General features: G+C 27.1%; 1 protein-coding gene across 2 annotated transcripts in view; it reads left to right on the forward strand.

Annotated features, from left to right (window-relative positions):
* LOC113551738 (protein phosphatase Slingshot) overlaps positions 1-16,234 on the forward strand; it is a 68,418-nt gene that overhangs the window by 23,406 nt on the left and 28,778 nt on the right. For both annotated transcript variants that reach the window (XM_026954174.1, XM_026954173.1), the window contains exon 3: positions 15,549-15,822. In XM_026954174.1, coding sequence (XP_026809975.1) covers positions 15,549-15,822 — 274 coding nt within the window. The remainder of the gene's footprint in view (positions 1-15,548; positions 15,823-16,234) is intronic.

The following is a 16,234-nucleotide window of genomic DNA, read 5'->3' on the forward strand; positions in this document are numbered from 1 at the left end:
GAATTGTTAGCTTGAGTTTAATCGTTATGTAATATTTTTACATTGGTATTTGTTATTATTATTATTATTAGTGTTTTTTTACCGGGAATAAAGATACTCGAGAGTCGAGAACATCCGGAGAAATCTGCGTGTCTTAGTCTTGATAATGCTCATATACATTAATGTAATAATGTATATCGTGACAACGATTTATTAAGTATACTTATAAGTTATAGAAATATTATGTCATTTTTAATCGATTGCTCATCATCATGTTTAATATATTAAGCAGCAGCATTTAGAAAATGACCGAAATTAAAAAGTACCCAATACTTATATTTTCAACACTTAAATATTAAAATATTTTATTATAGCGTATTATTTAAGTTATACCTACCAATTAAATTTCGAAAAGATTATACAAATTATCGACTCTTATATTATAAGAAAAACCAATTGAAATATTAACTTTACTACAAGCTTTATTTAAAAAATTTTACACACGATCACGAATATAATATAAATTAAAATTTATATAAAATTTATACATAATTTTCATTAAGATATGTATCAATTTTAATGAATATTCTATAATACTATTTATTATTTCCTAACTTAATTTGTACATCTATTAAATAACATAATTTTAGCCGTATCAATTTTCATGATATAATAATATTTGTTGTGTAGGTTTTTGCCTTGGAACCATACAAATTCTCCAATAATAGGTTGTCACCGTCATTCTTATTATACTATCGTTAAATTTATAAATTTCAGTCAAATTTTTTTTATATATAATTAATCATAAATGATAATGTATGTATGTCAGATAGATAATTGATGAGTTTAGGTTAAAAGAGAAGTTATACATAAACAGTAGAAAATAACCAGTTGTGTTAATACGGAAGGTAACAGTATTCTGATATACATTATATGGCTAAAGACTTTTTTTTTAGATAGATTGTTTTAAAGGAGAGAAATTAGAGATTTAATACTACTGCAGCTAAAAAAATCTTCCTTAGTTTAAAAGGAAATTTTTCTAATTTAATTCACTCTGTCGAATGATTATAATATAAAAATCGATCTTTTGTAATAATCCTTATATTTTATATGTAATATAATATGCGTATTTTTAGTACCTTGTTATTTATCAGTACTAACAGGTTATAATTATTTTTTATTTCCACAAATTATGATGTTATATTGATTTTTAAGTAATAAATTTCAATATTTTCAAATTTGAAGGTTCATAATTATAAAAGGATGTTTTACCTGTATGTTTTGTCTCCGTTTTACAAACGTACAATATACGTAATAAAAACAGTTTCACACTGGTAAGGACCACTCAGTCTGTAGCCCAAATTAAATACATTTTTACACTAAAATGTAATTTTTGACTTTGTAACATAATCGTTTTTATTTTTTCGATATCAGAGTTATAAAAATAGTATTCAGGTTTGAAAAAGACAAAAATAATAGATTTTGAAACGATAAGAATTTTTCGCATTAGTGATATCAAAAAATTAAAAACTATGTAGTACAGCCAATGTTTTCTTTTTCATAGTATGAAAATCGGGTTGTTTAATTTGGACTACAACCCTAATGGTTCTTGCTTGTGTAAAACGGTTTTCACTATGTTATACGTCTGTAAGACGAGATAATACAGCGTGTAATGCATCATCTTAATGACTATTGTTAAAAGATATTTATACACGAATAGACTTGTGATTTATTAAGTTTGATTTCATATTTCAATACTTGTAACAAATTTGTTTTTTTATTTAAACAATACCACTTGCGCGTATTAAGTCATGTGACTTCTTGAATAAACAGTTTAAATTACTGCACCTACAGGTTCTTTTAATTTATTATTACAGACAAGAAACGTTATCTTAGATTGTGTAACCGACAATAATAATTGCTATATAAAAACAGTAGTTGACCAATTCGCCATTTTAATAATTAACTTTATGATCAATGCCTTTCTTAAATTTGTTAATACTACTGTATATAATATCTACACTTACTATTAGCTTTCGTAATATTTTTAACTAAATAATATTAGTGTAAAAATGCTTTGTTTTTATTAAAGTTTATAAGATAAATATACCTACAATTTAATCCGTATAAAACAAAATCAATGTCCTTGTTTTGGATTTCTAATTATTATTTTAACTTATAGATTACCGGTATTGATCAATTTGATGGTTGTGGAGTCGTGGAGTAATGTTCTATTCGTTTGTTTATGTGACAAATGTTTTTTTTATTGCTCTTTCACTATATTTTATAAAGCAGTAAACGCTTTGGGTAAAATGAAAAAATAAATGACAAGTCTGCCCTAGTTTTGATTTGGTTATATTTCCGTCGTTTAGCTACACGTCAATGAGCTTGATCAATCGGGTCAAACCTCTATCAATGATTTCTCAACACCACTACCTAATGTATAGTTCTATATAGCTATTTTAGATATAAGTAGACAAGTATTTATTTTTACCATTTTTTGCCGTAATACTAAAAACAGTCACGGTGTATTTCATTCATTTACACTTTGGTTGCGGTGAATCCGGTGGGTTATTTTTTGTGTTTGATCGTTCAATGATTACTTTCTATCGGAAAAATACATAGAATTTCATTTTCTGCGGCCTAAACCCCGTGGTAGCAATTATTCAACGGAAAATCATTCATATAGTTGTAGGCGTTCGTCGCCAATAAGACTTTCACGTTCCAGGGTTGATCAACAACAATAGCCAATGATAATTGACGAATTTCACTGTATTTTTATTCCCATTCATACAACTGCATGGTTTCTATCAATAGATATTTTTCGTTTTGCATTTCTCTATCTGTCTTTGTTAAACGCTCGGGATAGCTGATGTCGATTTCCATGGTTGCGCAATTGACGAAAGCAAAATCATCATTCACCAATAAAGTCCTTCCGTTGCTATTTTATATATGAATATAATAGGGCTATATCTATATCTTATTTCACCAGTCATTTCATATATCAAAGCGGAAAGTCGCATTCGTTTTGCCTTTTAAAATAGTTGTCAACAAAAAAATCATTTTAAACCCTGCATCTTTATCCATACAAGCCAATTCACCGATTAACAAAAAGTTTTGAAATTTTAAATAATATATATAATATATATCTGTCAACTGTCGACTATTGTGATAATTTATAATTGACAAATGGCGATCCTTTATTTTTGAAAAAACTAAATATTCGTAAATAATAATCAATAACTACAAATAGTTTCTAATAATTATTTACAATTTCTGTCTTCATCAGTTGTTATTGAATAAATGTTTTAAAATTACATTATCATAAGCTTACAATAAATCACCAATGCTATATTAGTATATTTTGGTGTTTGTTATAACTTGTATAATATACGTGCTTCTTCTTCTTTCATAAAACACGAAATGTCGAAATCTACTATTAATTGATATAACAATCACATTTAAGTTTAGGAAATATATACTGAACACTATATATAATGTATATTATTATAAGAACTCTAGTACGCTACACCTGCATGTGTTGTCTCCGACTTATACATGTAAAATAGGTACAGGAAAAACTGTTTTGCCTGGGATAGAACCACTCAGGCTATAGTGATAGTTAAGACTCCAAATTTATATACAATATAGTTGTGATTAATATCTGTGAAGTATCGTTTTTATTTTTTAATATCACTTATACCATAAAAAAGTTCTTATTGTTTCAAAATCTATTATTTTTGAATTTGAATAACTTTTTTATATTTCCGATATCGAAAAAATAATGATATTTTACAGTTAAAGTTCTTCTTTTTAAGTGGTTTTTAGTTTTTAGTTTCAACTGTAGCTTTCCCCGGTTCTTTCCCGCACAAAACAGTTTTTGCTATTTTCTACATTTGTAAGACGAACTCTTAAATTTATGAGAAATAATTAATTCGTATAATACTATAAGATCATTTTTCTTTGATTTTAGTATTATATTTTATTCAATAAACATCATGACATTCTATAAATTTATTAAATTTAAACATATTTTTTTTACCTACAATCTTCATATATTTTGAGTTACAATAATAATCTTACATTTTTATGGATGGTATATCTTTTAAATTTACAAATTATATTTTGGTAATACCATAATAACATTTATTTTATATAATTTATAATTGAGTTAATCGGTGATCGGTGTTTTACGCATTGGAACAATTCATATCCACACGCCGATAAAATACACACAAAAAAAAAAGGTCAGGTTACAGGTAGCTGGAAACCCTCGGGTCGTCGTGCCGTACCGTATTCCCGTTATCGGCCGACTGCTATTGTTATTATTATATGAATGTAGATATACAAATTACATGTAAAAATTTATTTTCACCAATTTCAACCCTTTAAAATTAAAATTTTGAAAATCGGGCGACCTGGCATCACTCAGACAGGTATTTGGAACAACTCTGTGAAAAAAAATTGGAAAAAAGTTAAATGGCGTCGTCACAAAATTGGTACATAAAAATGGCCTGTTCTTTTATATATATAAGGATATATATTGTACATATAATTTATCATTATAATTTCTTTAGTTTTCTAAAAAAAAAAAAAAAATAGAATTTTATTTGTATACCTACCTACATTATTATTATTATGCTTAGGCATGGTATTTTTATAACATGCTATAGATTACTTTTTCATTTATTTATTTTCATTGTATATCTTGAAACATGAAACTATAATTTAATATTTATTATAATTCATAATTGTTATTGCATATGGGTATGGTTTATGTAAAGCATTGCATTTACAAACATATAGATAAAACTATATATATATTTAATAGGTTAAGTATAGTAATAGTTATTTAACTTAAATAATTATAATTATTATGTATATACTTATTTATATTTGATTTAAAAAAAAATACATAATAAACTGTTTATTATTTAAAAAAATTAATTAAATATAATTATAATCAAAAAATCAATCTAAAGTACTTGGTTTACCCAAAAATAGTAAAGATTTTACCGGCATGCAATTAAATAAAAATATCTTTACCGTTATTTTACTGGTTTTCGGTATTTTATCGAAATCTACTAAAATGTTCAAAAAATAATTTCTGCTATACTGCTGTATTGTCCGTATTCAATTTTAAATAATATCTCTAAAATATAAAACTGTGAAAATTATGAATTGTATAATTTATGTCAATATAAAATCTGAGTATTCCTCGGTGCAGTGCATCGAGTGCACACACAATTTCAAAAATATCGTTAATCTGGATCATGTTGTTACTGTATAATTATCTAATTTTTTTGCTCTGATATGCGATGGCGAGATTATAGTTAATACTACACTTGTATTACAGGTACGAGTAGAGGTATATCATTAATATTTACAAGAATAACTCAAGCGAGATAAACAAAGACGACGATGAGGTCATATTATTAAAATTTAAAGTATATTTCCTGCTGTTCACAATAACGACATTACTATAACATAGTTATTGTCAGTCAGATGAAACTCATGTGCTGCGGCTTCTATGTTACTACCGAAATAAAGCAGTGACATAACTTGCGCGTGCGCATACACACATGTACATAATATTATATTTTTGTATACTACATACATAAAAGATTCGTCCGTAAATTCGATAATTAGGGAAAACTTCCAGTTGCGCAATATGACCTATTGTATATTCGTCCGGACACCATGCGGTTGACGCCTGCGACAAAAATTTCTCTTTTCTGCTGAAGAATAAATATTAATATATATTTATACTGTACTGATTGTGCCTATTCCATTTTCTTCGCGAACATGCAGTGTATTTCGGCCTTCGTTATACTGCCAGAGTTCCTGTTTTTCAATATTGTTATTATTCCTTTTTTTTTTAATAAATATTATTTAATTTATGTTCCATATAAGTTATTTTGTACTCGATCGTGAAAAAAGATATATTTCACACACATGTAGCGTGATAGAACATTATTTTTTATAATTATTTTCTACCAAATTCGTCGTGGTATTATAATAACAGTACATATAATGCATAATATTTTTTTTCATTAATAATAAACTTAAACCTTTTTATCTTGTATACGCTTTAAGTTCGCTAAGTTTTTCCCTTATTAGTCATTGTGTACATCACTACTATAAGTCTCCCATTCATCAAATCTAATGCTTTGAAGAATAACTTCATTTATCGTCAGTTACTCATAACAATGGGCCTCTTAGGTTAATTATTATTATGCTCATTGTTTTTATTTCAATCTAAGTCCATTGACCTACGTCCATAGAGTCCATAGTCGTCTATATTATACTATACAGCGTGATTCACCAAGTAGCCTCGTCCCCATTTTTCTTTTAATAACAAATTTATATAAATTCTAAATTTTGTAATTTTTAAAAATACTTAATTTTTGAGATTTTTTTGTATTACTAGAGTTTCATATAGTGAAACACACTGTATCTGTTTAAAATGAGAACCCCTCTTTACATTGCAGTAAATTACTTACGGATAATTTTTCTAAAAGGTTTGATCTATCTATAGGATTTCTATCTAATTCAAAATTGAACAAGGCGTTTTTTAGATGCTTATACTTATTAGGATAAAAATCCTTAAACATTATTTCACAAATATATTAAATAGATGTATTATAAGAACTAGTGCTTATTTTACTTGGACTATTTTTATAAATTATAAATGTTTATAGATTAATTTTGATTACTAAAATTTTTAAATCACCATAGTTATCATATGTTCCTTAACTCCCATTATGCTGGATCCTTAGTACACAACATTAAATAATTCAAAAACTAATTGTTTGAATTTTGATTTTGATACGTTAAAATTATCCGTTAAATAATTAAGTGTATGTGAAATAAGAGGTTCTTATTCGAGAAACAAGACGTTGGTATCTATACAGAACACTAAGTAGTATAAAAATTTTGATAATTTTAAAATATGATATATTTGTATATTTAAAAATTCAGATTTTTTGAATAATTTGATTACATTTTTGAAGAAGAAAAAGTGAACATGCATGCTTGGTGAATCACTGTATATTATCGTACCTAACGTTCTTTGCACATGAATGAGTATACAATATAATAATAATAATAATTATAGTATTATGACCTTTCACAGTTTATTAGTTGTAGATATAAAAATAAAATACATTTATTAGTTTATTTTAATTTCTTATTAATTTTAATAAAACACAATAAATAATTAGACTTTGTAACTATATTTATAAATATTAAGTTTTATGTTAGTCATTCTAAAAAAAAGTGAAGTCTTTTGTAGGATAAATTATTATTTACTTTAAAAAAATAAATATATATACAAATTTTGATAAAAATGTAAAATTATAGTCATAATTATTATTTATTGTCTCTTATTTTAAAATACAATTTGTTCTTTGGTTTAAACTTTGTTATACTTAAGAAAAAATACCTAATATTATATACTTTTGTACTTATAAAATTATTACCTATAGTAAGTACTTATCATATAAGCTAAAAAAATTTTAAAAATTTATAATTATAAAAATAAGGGTATAATAGTTTTAAAACTATTTATAAAAATTATAGTTATTATTTTATATCTGTTTATATAATTTAAAAAAATACATATAGACAGTAATTATCGGAAATGCTCAATAACATTATAATATTGTATAAATTATAGGAGTACAGTGGTGAATATTAATAAAAAATTATATGCGTGCGTATAAATGACGTCAAGCTAACAAGTTTTTAATTAATACCCTATTCAAAGCACATTATAACGTCAATTTCTTTTGATATCGTCTGATTAGACTATATGAAAACTACACGCGAGAAAGCTGAATACCCCCAGGGTTGAATAAACAAAGTATATTGTAAAGTAGTAATGGTAGTATTTGACATCTTATAACCTTCCGATTGTAATCTTAAGTGTATGTCCGTACTTGTATCTGAAACGTGTTTAGATGTTATCCTATATCTATATGTACAATATCGTAGTTCTAAAAATATATGAGAAAATATTAAAAGTAAAATATGTATTATTATTATTATTATTATTATTATATGTTTATAAAAGAACATCGTCATCATCCTGAAAATTGCCAACTGCGTTATTACACTGTTTTCGTACAAATCTAGTTTTATACTTATTTTGTAAACTTTATATTCTTGAAGGACAATCGTAACTGTTTAGTACGTGAATTTCTATGTCAAAAAGAAATCGCGAAATTAGGATAATGAAACTAAATAATGTATGTATTATAATTGTTTTTTTACACCTTATTTTTGGCATTACTAATTCTTCGTATATTGGAAATCATTGTTAACCGCTTGAGTAAACTAGGGAAATTTAATAAATATAACACTGTGCTGAAATAAGTACTTTTCTTTTTACTAAAAACAATGTCATAGTTCTATGAGTGCCAACAAAAAAAATAAAATTTTTGCAATCGATACATAAGATAAAATTACTCAAATCATAACTGTTAATATCGTCACTTTAATGTGGCCGTGAGACAATGAATTTGAATGTAATTAATACATTCAAAATTTTTTGTTTAATAAATGAATCACTGTTATATTTACAAGAAACTAGATATAAGTTTTATTTTGTAATATTAAAAGTGCGGTAAAGTCAATAATAGTTGTAAGTTAATTAATAATTTCGTCAGGTGGATCGTATTTGGCGATTCATAAATTTTAAAAATAGCAATAATAATAAATTATGTAACCGTTTCAATTTTCCCATAAATAAAATATTTATTCATTATATAATTATTGTATGTAAACATATTCTTTAGAAATGGTTTTTTACAGCAGCTGTTTAAAACTAGTTTTAACACTATAAAATCATCACTGCGTGTTGGTTTTTGATTCTTATTGAATTAATAATGCTGGTTGATAATATAATTATGTAGACGTAAGTAAGACTGATGGTTTTATCTCTAATAAATATAAATCTGACAATGTTAAATAATATTTATTTCATTAAATGCCCTATTATTATATAAGATTAAAGTTTCAATGATTTTATACCTATCACGCTTTTATTGGTACTTTTTTATATTCCATCCGTTGTATATTTTAAAACGCTTTGATTTTTTATCGGTTATTATTTTGTGTATTTATATTAGAATAAATAATACATTTGTATAATTTTTACTATTAGTGTTGTATAATATGCAATTCTATTTGAATATTTTATTTGCGTTGATGTGAGACTAGGTATATTTTATGATTCTAAGAACTGTTCTTTCTAAAATTTAAATCAATATAGTTATATGTATAATGTATTAGATAGGTAAGTTTAAATATATTATCATTAATATACAACATTTATATTTAACTTGTGTAACTTAAATTATACTTATTATTATTAAATTTAATTTGATGATCAAATTTAAAGACCTTGGCCATGATCCAGGCGTTCTTACTGAAGACTATTAATTTCAATATATCTTGTTTTTCTTACAACAAAATCTAATTTATGATGAATTTTTATAAATCTAAAAAACCCTACATTAATGCGTCAAATGTATATAATAAATATTTCTACTTTTCGGCTCGTATTTTCGATTCTTTCTCACTAAAATATGATCGAAGTATTTGTTCTACTAATTATGTGCTTTTTTCAATACTATTAATAGTAATATAATTATTATTAACTTATAAGATTTGAATTAAATGATAGATATTACAATTGTTTATACATTGTACTGTATTATTAAAAGGCTTTTGAGTTCGTTTTAGGCAATACCATAGTATTTTATTTTATTTTTTTATGAAGATTGCGTTGTTGAAATTGTTTTATGGTTTTGTCATTTAACATTTTGCAAATTAACGGCGCTCAATAAAAATGTGTTCAAACAGATGTTTTGAATTTTTCAAATAATTCACTAGAGTCAAACTTATTTAAACAAGTGTAAACGGTTGTCTGTTAGTACCCCTTTAAATATAAGTTATAAATTGTAATATGTATTCGATTTTTCCTGTTTAATTTTTAACAATTAATATTATTTAAATGAATTTTCCTTTCTAGATATCTAGTTTTTATTTTATGTAGTTAGTACCGGTATCTATACAATTCTTACTCTGTTATATCATGTTCAACCGAGCTCTCTAACCTTAACCTATAAAGTAATAATGCCAACACCTTGGTTCGTCAATTAATAAAATTGACATTTTACTATCTAATAAGTCATAGACGTCTTTTCCATGTTTATATCCACCTAGATATATTATGTATACAATTGAGCAATTTCCAAAAAATAAAAGTAAAATTGGCAACATTCAAAAGCGTTTATCCCTCGTAAACTTAATCGTAATTGAACCGTTTTTTAGTCCAGAAATATTAAGAGGACGTTATATCCGCATATGTTGTCTCTGTCTTACTCTAATATAGATTTTTAATTAAAGCTTTAATATTAGAGTAAATTTACCTATCATCAAATTTAAGGTGAGTTATGAATATTTTAAAGTTGTAATATTTACATAGCTATAACTCGCACTTTAAAATCATAATATCAATAAAAGCATATAAAATTTTCTAGATAATATTCTTACCTTTAAATTTAATAATAGCCAAATTTACTCTAATATTAAAGCTAACATCACAAAATGTGTTCTGCTGAACGCAAAAATGCTATTATCTACGCATTAGTGAGACAGAGACAACGTATAACTATAACGTCCTCTTAAAAACGCTTATTCTTATTGACTGTGTCATATACTTTGTTTAGGGACGATAAAGAATACATATAAATATATTAAACGTATAACAACAAAAATATGTATGGAATTTTGAAATAAAATATTGTATACTCATCTACTGCAGCTTCTCTTGTGGTTCAACTATTCTTATTTTTATTACATAACTAATCTTAAATATAATAAATAACATTAGTTTCCGTTATTTATGCGCATAACTTATGACTTGTGATTATATTGATATAGTTTATGAAACTAGCTATAACGAAACGCGTACAGTAATATAATAATATTGCATTAATACATTTATCGAAATTAGCATTTGATCCGCTTCAGCAATGTTTCCATTCAGTTAGAAATTGACGCTAATCGCATTTTTCGATTCGGCTGTTTCTGGTATTTATGTAATTTGTATTGTTTTGATTCGCGCGGGCTTAACGCGGAAAAAAGTGTGTAATAGTAATACTATATTATATGGCCGTTGCAATCGTATATAATATGTAGCATTGTAGCATATAGACTTTAGCTGTAAGTAGCAGGAAAATATTATTCGACAGTCTTTGGATTATACAGGCTGATTCTTTTATCATAAAACATTCATTATTTCAAAAAGTATTCATGTTTTTGAAAACAATTTTTTACATAGTTTCAAATTGTGTAAAAAAAAACGTTGTTATTAAAAAATTATGTTTTTAAATATTTTTCATCCTTATATTTTTTTAAGTTTTTTACTTTTTTGAATGACATCATAGTGTTTTAATTTCATATTCCAAAGCAGAATAATTTTCTGAGTATTTTGATACATAAAAATCGAATTTAGGGCGAGTAGTTAATGGGTTATACGTATTTAAAGTTTAGACAGGCGGAATAGTGGACAAACATTTTGCGGTGTAACCCCGTATCACTCCACTTCGCTTGTCTAAACTTTAAATACGTATAACTCATAAACTACTCGCCCTAAATTCGATTTTTATGTATCAAAATACTCAAAGTTATTCTGCTTTGGAATATGAAATTAAAACTTTATGTTGTCATTCAAAAAAGTAAAAACTTAAAAAAATATTAGGATAAAAAATATTAAAAATTTAATTTTTGAAATAATGAGTGTTTTATGACAAATGAATCACTCTGTATATTGTGTGTGTGTGTGTTTATACTGTTTATAGAGTCCTTCGGTTTTCGATCATGCTTTTTTTCCACCATTACCCTGCAACTGGGCATCGGTGTTAGTGTATTATAATAATATAGGTATACTTTTTATACATAAAATACATCAATACGCATATAACAGCTCGCAACCGTCGAATTTGCTGTTGTATATTTACACACACACACACACACACATATATATAATATATATATATATATATATATATTTACAACCGGTTTACCTACCAATCGGGTAGAAACGAGTTGTGCTGCCGGGTTAAGGCCTCGCTGTAGCAGCCGATGTTTTCTTGCAAATATGCACCATGGCATTAATAATAATAATAATAATAATAACAACATTACCAATATACGAGTATGTGTTCGGAATTGGTTCGCTTTTCAGACCGTTCCCCGTTATGTTGTTTACTGCAATTTATATTATACATTTATGTTCGAACGTAGGTGTGTTGTAGTTTAGGTCCTGCGCCGAGTATACTAAAAATAAGAATACAAGAAAAATTGGACATCGTGCCAGCCGATGTTATAACACGTCCACCGTTGCGGTGATCGTTGCTAGTCCAATTTTTTTAACTGAGTAACATTTTAACTCTAAACGCCTATTTTTTGGGTATCGGTAGTTTATATATTTTTTAAATTGTTAACAAAAAAAAAGTTTAAGTAGGAGACTGTTGAACCAGTTGACTATGTGTTTTGAAAGCAATTTAAATTCGAATCTGCAGTTAAGCTGAATTGCTCCGTAAACGGACTATGGAAAAAATACAATTTATGTAGAAATTTGAATCCTTATGTTGGTGTTAAGATAGCAAAACCATAAGCGGAAATTTGGTGAAATTACTGGGAGAGCTGAGCAATATATGCTCATTAAACCTAGATAATGCTAAGACCTGTACTTTAAACATTTGGGGGGGGGGCTTAAACCCCTCATGCGGCTCAAGCCACCCCCCACCGCCTATGGTGACAACCCATTTAAAAGTTACTATTGTAATATATAGTTAATATTTTACAGTTTCCAGTTCTCTTAACCATTTACTCGTATGATAGTAAACGACCAACATAAGTTAAGTAGATAGTTATTAAAAATAAATTAATTTGTTACTGTTATTATTGACATTAGTATGTAGTACTCTATATTCTGTATACAATAGTAAGAATTCCTAGCTATTTGTAATAAAAATTATATCATAAAAATTTCAAAAATATGTATACAATTATGTATTACTCATTTATTAACTTCGCACACTCGTATATTATGTGTACTTTCCTATATCTGTTCAATTTACGATATTTATTTATAATTCATAGACATTTTTAGTTTTCAGATACTATACATTATGATATTGAAAAAATGTGTTGAACAAAATGTTATATTGTAGTGCAGTACGTCGCACCATAATAATGGATAGACTTGTGTAACTTACGAGTGCCACCTGCTGTGTCTATGATGTGTATATAAAATATTCAATATATCAAGCACAACAGGAAATACTTGAATACACAACGGGCATTCATGAAAAATATATATTACACATATAAAAGGGGGTTGATGTATAAAAGAGATTTCCTGGGAGTCGGACGATAGGTATACCTAGTTATTTATTTTATTAACTAACCCGTTTGCTTTTTTTTTTTAATAACTGCATATAATGACGAGCCTAGTTTTTATTTTGGACGAGATAGCTTAAGATCATATTTATTTTCCTTTCTTTTTCTCTCTATCTCTCTCTCCCCTCCTCTTTTTCCTTTATTTTTTTTATTAAAGTTAATGATTTTATGAAAAAAATTTGTTATTTTAACTCAAAATGTTAAAATATATATATTATAACAAATTCTAAATATTTTTAATTATACATTCATAATAATCATGAACTGCTTAAAAGGTAGAAAGCTTACTGAATTATTATACTATTGCTATTGGCATGTCTTAACTTTATTTTTTCATTATTTAAAATAATTCAGCGTCTATATTACATTATTTTACATTTGTTTTTTCCTTATTTTTATTACGTGGTAGTAAAATAATAAAAATATCGTAGTTTTTTTTATCTATAATTAATTCTTTAGCGTGAATAATTTAAAATTGTATAAAAATATAATAATAATAAAAAGAAAACTCGACTACTTTATTTCTCAATTTAATTATATTTAATACAGTTATGTCAATTTTCGGTGTATAAATTTAAAAAAATTAGGATAAATATTATATGATCATAAATAATTAGTTGCAGCGTTGTATTCGTAATGCGTAATTTATTATTTATAACATTTTGATGTTTTAAAATAGTAAAAGTCAGGAACGAAAACGATATAATTATAATTTGTTTAATAATCTATCAATTTGTACCATAACGATTGTGCAAAAAAAAAAAAAGATAATAGTTCTTTTATAATTTATTTCTGTATGTCGAAATCACCCGCGCCATAAATATAATATTATAATATAGTTTTCGTATAATTATGACAATCATCGTAATATTTAAAGAAAATGTAATAATGTATAGTGTATGTATTCGCTCTACACGTGATGCGTAACACGCGCCTGCCACGTGGAATAATAACTATATCTATTAGGTACTTGTCAGGATAATATCCTATATTATTTTTCTCTGTTACGTAGAAAATTACTAAGATTACGTCGCATTTATATTTTTTGACTGTGTAATGTTTACCAATATAGCTACCGTTCTGCCGCTTTCTTCACGTTGCGTGTGTGTCATTCACCAATAATCGTCCAATTGTATATTATGTTTTATAAAGTAAATCTTATGCGATAATGTATTATTGCTCACACGCACCATCTTTCCTTCTCGGTCACCACATTCACTTACAACCGTACGAAAAAAAATTGATTTGCGGTAACTATCGGTTGGCAATCCGCTAATATTATCTGGTGTACCGTTACGTAAAAAGGGATCGAGATTTTTGTAAAAATTATTTAGAACTAACAAACTTTGTATAGTGGTTGGGGGTTTAGTACAATCAATATATACCTTGCCGCTGTAGTAATAGCAGCTATAATACATAATATATTAGTATGTGTAACACGATAGGAACTGCACGCATGGCCTGACGACCGACACGATGATGAGGAATTCTGTGCGGATCGAATTTCTTGTATTATGACGATCGCTGCAATTCGTGATTTATACCCAGTGCCTTCGTGTGGTAGGTACCCACATCGACCACATTATTATCATTATACGTCTGTATACACGTATATATATATATATAATATACAATCGTTTCTTCATCAATCACACACGCACACACTCACATACACACATACTAACACACATCCCCCTCGAAAAAAAAAACAATAACATGATATACCTACAACTGCTGTGCCTACCTATATAGATGATGTTGAGTGTATTATTATGATTCTCTACAGACAACACGTTATAATAATATTCTGTAGCGTGTACCTATTGACGAGATTCTACTGAGAAGGTACGATCCGTGACGTTTATTGGACAATAATAATTTGTACACGGGATCTACGATGCACGCCGATCATTTTGTTTTTCTATGAATATCCAACGAAATATAATAATAAATAATAAGTTTAGTATAATGTTTATGTACACGTTGTACACATATATGACATGTATTTAATGTTATGCGTTTATGTATATTATGTGTGCATTATAGTATAATAGTCACCTAACTAATTCGTCCGTCTTAACTATGTCCCGCAGGCTTAGCGAGTGTTATTTCGCCAACAAGGGTTCAGCGGCGGTGCTGTGTTCGCTCACGTCACACCAGCAACAGCAACAGCAACCACAGCAACAGCCTCGCCGTAAAAGACACCATCATCACTCACTGCACCCGCACAGACACCAGTCGCTGTCCGCCCCGGCGTCTAGTCGGCTGTCCTCGGGCGAAGACGAGATGCAGACCCGCGCCAATGACATACAGGCACATCTACAGTCCATGTTCCACATACTCAGGCCCGACGACAGTCTGAACATGGTAAGTTAATACGGATCCGTGACTGTTTGAGTACCTATAGGTATTTATTATTGTTACCATATGTTATTTAAAAAAACGCAAAGAACGTTAAAATATAATACTGGTAGATCTATAAACTTCGAATTGTTAATGTGGAAAATGTATTTTACTTAATTTAGATAATGATTGTAGTGTATAGCTAAATTAAGTTAGTGACGTTTATTAATAATTAGTTGGTTATATCAAATATTTTTTAAATTATAGGTACTTCAAAAAAGTGTTGGTTATTCTTTTTTTATTATCCCGCTGTTTCCAAATTTTGTACAGAATATACAAAAAAATGATTGTAGATGGGAATCCATATCACCATATCACTACCCCTGCAATTACGCCTTTAAAATGAAATATCCTTAATTATAATGCATTGTTGTAT

Source organism: Rhopalosiphum maidis, chromosome 2 (genome assembly GCF_003676215.2).
Source record: "Rhopalosiphum maidis isolate BTI-1 chromosome 2, ASM367621v3, whole genome shotgun sequence".
In the NCBI taxonomy this organism is placed as follows: Eukaryota; Metazoa; Arthropoda; class Insecta; order Hemiptera; family Aphididae; genus Rhopalosiphum; species Rhopalosiphum maidis.